Source organism: Gossypium raimondii, chromosome 1 (genome assembly GCF_025698545.1).
Source record: "Gossypium raimondii isolate GPD5lz chromosome 1, ASM2569854v1, whole genome shotgun sequence".
Lineage (NCBI taxonomy): Eukaryota > Viridiplantae > Streptophyta > Magnoliopsida > Malvales > Malvaceae > Gossypium > Gossypium raimondii.
Window position 1 is genome coordinate 42172458 of NC_068565.1, and position 4448 is coordinate 42176905.

General features: G+C 33.8%; 1 protein-coding gene across 1 annotated transcript; it reads left to right on the forward strand.

Moving 5' to 3' along the window:
- Positions 1-2598: 2598 nt before the first annotated feature.
- Positions 2599-3346, forward strand: LOC105787314 (dirigent protein 4). Its single transcript, XM_012613688.2, has one exon. It carries the CDS (start codon positions 2614-2616, stop codon positions 3169-3171), a length of 558 nt encoding a protein of 185 aa, XP_012469142.1. The 5' UTR covers positions 2599-2613; the 3' UTR covers positions 3172-3346.
- The last annotated feature ends 1102 nt before the right edge of the window (positions 3347-4448 follow it).

The following is a 4448-nucleotide window of genomic DNA, read 5'->3' on the forward strand; positions in this document are numbered from 1 at the left end:
TGTAGAAATTCAAAGTAATGTTAACTTTAATTTACATGCATGTTGACTTTTATTGTTGATTTTTGTTTCAAATTCTTATATTATTATATACAATTTTTTAGCTGAAAATGGTCGGAGGCGCAAAATTCGAAGACGTGCACTATTAAAGGATTTATACAATCTTAATTCTGTGGAGCGTGTCAAAGAATCTAGAAACAGTCATGGTCAGCGTATTGGATCAGAAGCTCGACTTTTAGCAGGATACTTGGGCATTATAGCATGAAATGCCAATCTGTTGCCAATCAACTACGAGTCATGACATCATATGCCTGATAGTAACAAAAATCATGCTCTGGATAATATTAAGGTAATAACGTGAATGTAATTTATAATACTTTGGTTTAATTTTTATTTATGTTTACTTTCTAAACTTGTGTTATTTATAGGAGAGATTTGCTTTAGAGGTCTCAGATAATTATGTGAAGAAAGCATTAGCAAAGAAATAAAGAGACGATAAAGTACTTTTAAAAAAGAAATATTTAAGAAAAATATAAGCCTCGAAGAGAAATTGCGAAATATCCCGCTGGGAATGCTAAGGTACCAATGGGAAGATGTAGTTGAATTTTGGAATTCAAAGAAAGGAGAGGTATTACATACTTCCAAACTCTTATATTTATTTCGGTTTATAGTATTTACTATATACGTAATAATAATTTCATAATTTAGGATTGTGAGCGTGTTGGAACTACAAGTAGGCAAAAACAAAAATTCACGCATACAGTTGGGTCGAAAAGTTTTGCTTGTGTAGCTGATGACGAGGTATTTTGAATTTATTAATTATGTAAAATATTAATTAATTTCTAGTAAATAATATTTTTTCTACTATATTGTAGGAAGTTGGACGCCTTCAGCTTTTTGACATTACACGTAGAAAGAAAGATGAATCTCCTATGACTATTGAAGCTGCAGAAATTATGGTATATTTACTTAAAATTGAATTATTTTAAATATTTATCATGTTTAATTATAATGGTTTAATTCGTCGTTTGTAATGCAAATAATGCTAAGTTATGTTGCATTTGCTTGATTACACATTTCGTTTCTAACTCCTTGATTTATTAGGAGAAACTAAAGGATAAAAAGGCGGAGTATGAAGCGATGGCTTCAAGTGATAGTTCTGTTAATCTGGACGACATTGATAACCTAGTTATTACTAAAGTTTTGGGTCTTGAAAGGTATGGTCGGGTTCGATTTGAAAGATTTTTCGTTAGCCCAAACCAACATTTTGGATCCAGCTCACAGCAATACATGCCTTCGATGAATCAGTCTCAAGCTGAAGTTTAGAGGTTAAGGGACCAGATGACTCAGATGCAAGCAAGCACAACTGAGCAAATTGCTTAACTTAAAGCGGAGGCAGCATCGAGAGAAGAAGAGACTAAAAGAAAATATGATGAACTCCAGCTACAACTTAAAGCAGAGGTAGCAGCGAGGGAAGCAGAGGCACAGCAAGGGCAGTAGAGGCAACAAGAAAATATGACGAGCTCCAGCTCCAGCTTCAAAATATGATGAAGATGTTTCAGCAGAATCAATCGTAGAATCCGCCATCTTAGACTTTTGTTTTCTTATTGTGAGAATATCTTAACAATATAACTTTTGAATATATTTTGTTATTTCATTTATTAATTTAGATCATATACATATTTCTTTCGTGATAGTATCATTTAGATTTGAAGTTTTTGGTTGGCTTTGAAGTTATAGGAAAATCTGTTGAAAATTCGAGTTCTATATGAAATAAAATGGGTTGGTAAAATTTGTTAATGTTAGTGGCATTTTCTTACAAACACTGCTATAGAACATGATCTTTAGCGGCACTTTTACTACAAACGCCGCTAAAGAACATGATCTTTTGCGGCAATTCTAGCTACAAACGCCACAACATGCTTGACTCTCTTGTGGCGTATGTAAAAGAAGTGCCGCTAAAAGATCATGTTCTTTAGCGGCGTTTCTAATAAAAGCGCCACTAAAGATCATGTTCTATAGCAACGTATTTCACATAAATGCTGTAAAATTTAGCGGCGCTTATAGGGCCAAAAAAAGTCGCTAAAAACCTGTTTTGCTGTAGTGAATTGAGTCTCTTTAATTTTTTATACGATAAATAAATTAAATCTTGAGAGGGTTGTTTGTTAATAAAATAAACAATTTCTTAGTTATCAAAAAAGTAAGGTGAAATTGATTGTTAAGCACCATAACGATAACTGAAAGTAATTTATTAAATTATCTTTGAATCGACAAATCAGAAGTAAGATTTTACATTTTAACTAGATTTCAAATTTTATTACTAAAGCTCACTACTATCTCTAAAATGATTTTTGAGTAAAATATTTTTTTTGTTTGATTCACACCCATTAGGTGATGAAGATTCCTTCTCTTCTTTAATTTTGTTTTTTCTCAGCCAAACAAAAAAGTTATTGAAATTATGCAAACATTGTCACGAAAAGAGAGCCTTAAACTAACTCAGCTTAATTCCTGCCTTATCTTTTCAGATGAGAAATCAACACGATATATAAAATGTTTTAGGCAATAAATACTAGCCTTCATCTATATTTCGCCCCATAAATTTGTAGAGCAGAGACAATGAGAGGAACATTGACGTTGACTTGGATTCTGATGGTTTGCCTCTGCCAAGTAGCGGTGCAGAGCCAATACTACTCGGAGAGCTTACCATATGATCCCAGGCCGGTTAAGGTCACTAATCTTCACTTCTTTTTGCACGAAACTCTCCGCGGTAAGAACCCAACAGTAGTCATGGTAGCCCAAGCTAACAACACAAGCAACGACAACTACTCATCAGTGCCATTTGGCACCCTATATGCCATTGATGATCCCCTCAAGATAGGTCCTGGGGACAACTCAGAGGTGATTGGGAATGCTCTGGGACTTGGGATCTTGGCCGGCAAAAATTCAACGACCGTGGTGATGTACTTAGATTTTGGATTTACTACCGGAAAGTTTAAGGGCAGCTCTATTAGCATATTTTCAAGGAATCCGTTAATAGAGACGGAACGTGAGCTTTCGGTGGTGGGAGGAAGAGGAGAATTCAGGATGGCAGAAGGGTATGCTCGACTCAAGAATTACTTTTTCGATGGCACCACTGTTATTATTGAATATAACGTGACCGTAATTCATTACTAAGAGGACATTCTCTTGGACTGTGCAAAATTCACATGGTTTTGCAGCACTTGATTAGAATAAATGTATGAGAAGTTTAGTAAATTTCATCATACTTTGAAATAAATCAACTTAAAATAATATTCCCTTGCCTTGCCTATATAAAATATTTATATTTCTATTTTTGAATAAGTGAACATTTCATTTCCCCCATGAAAACACCACAAAATTGGCTGCAATAGACCCCAGTCACTAATTAAAGAAGACGGAACATTAAGAATAGACCTGCAACATAATAACCTAGCTTGTACATTCATTTTAATCTGATTAAAAAAAGTTTGAATTTACCGTGAAGACCATTTCTATCTTGCCAAACAAATTGCAACTTGAAAATCTTGTATGAATTATGAACTCTATTTTAGTCATATATCTGTACTATTTTGTTTTTCAAACGAATTCAATGTTAAGAAATAAGTAAGAATAATAAGAAGATATTTTGTCTTCTAAACTTTTTTATTATTTAAGAAGTTATCAAAGCAACCAACAAGGAACTCAGTATGGTAAATGATTAATACGTAGGGTTGCGTCTGATTGCCCTGGATAAATTTAGTGGCGAGAGAAGCACACCGCATCTCAGTATGGTAAATGATTAGTGATATAATGTTTAAACAAAAGGTATTGCTTCTTTTACTACCCAAATATGCTTCAATTTATTTCTTTGGCCCTCATATTGATTGTATTTACAAAAAGAAAATTAATTAAGAATTTCAGGGATTCTCAAACTAGTTTCAGTCAGAAAAGTTAAGTTGGTACAGTGTCAGCGGTTTTAATATTTAAAATCGAGCATAAAATCTACTTAAGCACTAGAAGTAACACAATCAGAAGCAAAAAACCAAATACCAGTAAGGTAAATATTGCGTAGAAAAATGGAGAAACAGATGATATTTGCCCGGGCAATGATATTTTGCATTGCCATAGCACCGGATACTATTCCAAGACTGCTACGCCTGTTCAAAGGTAACTCATTTCTGCTTCTTCCTCCACGATGTTCTCAGCTGAGAAAACCCCAGTGCAGTGATGGTAACCCGTAGGGGTGAAGTCAAGAATTGTGTAATGGAACCAAGATAAAATAAAAATAAAAATGGTGCCAAAGCTTAACATTTTGTATTAAAATTACTTCAATTGAAATTTTAACTTTTGAATGGGCCAAAAATGCAGTTTCCTATTCAACAAAAGGGCATAACTCGTAATGGCTCTATTAGGAACTTTGGTTGACTGTCCCATATACCTATTTCATTCTC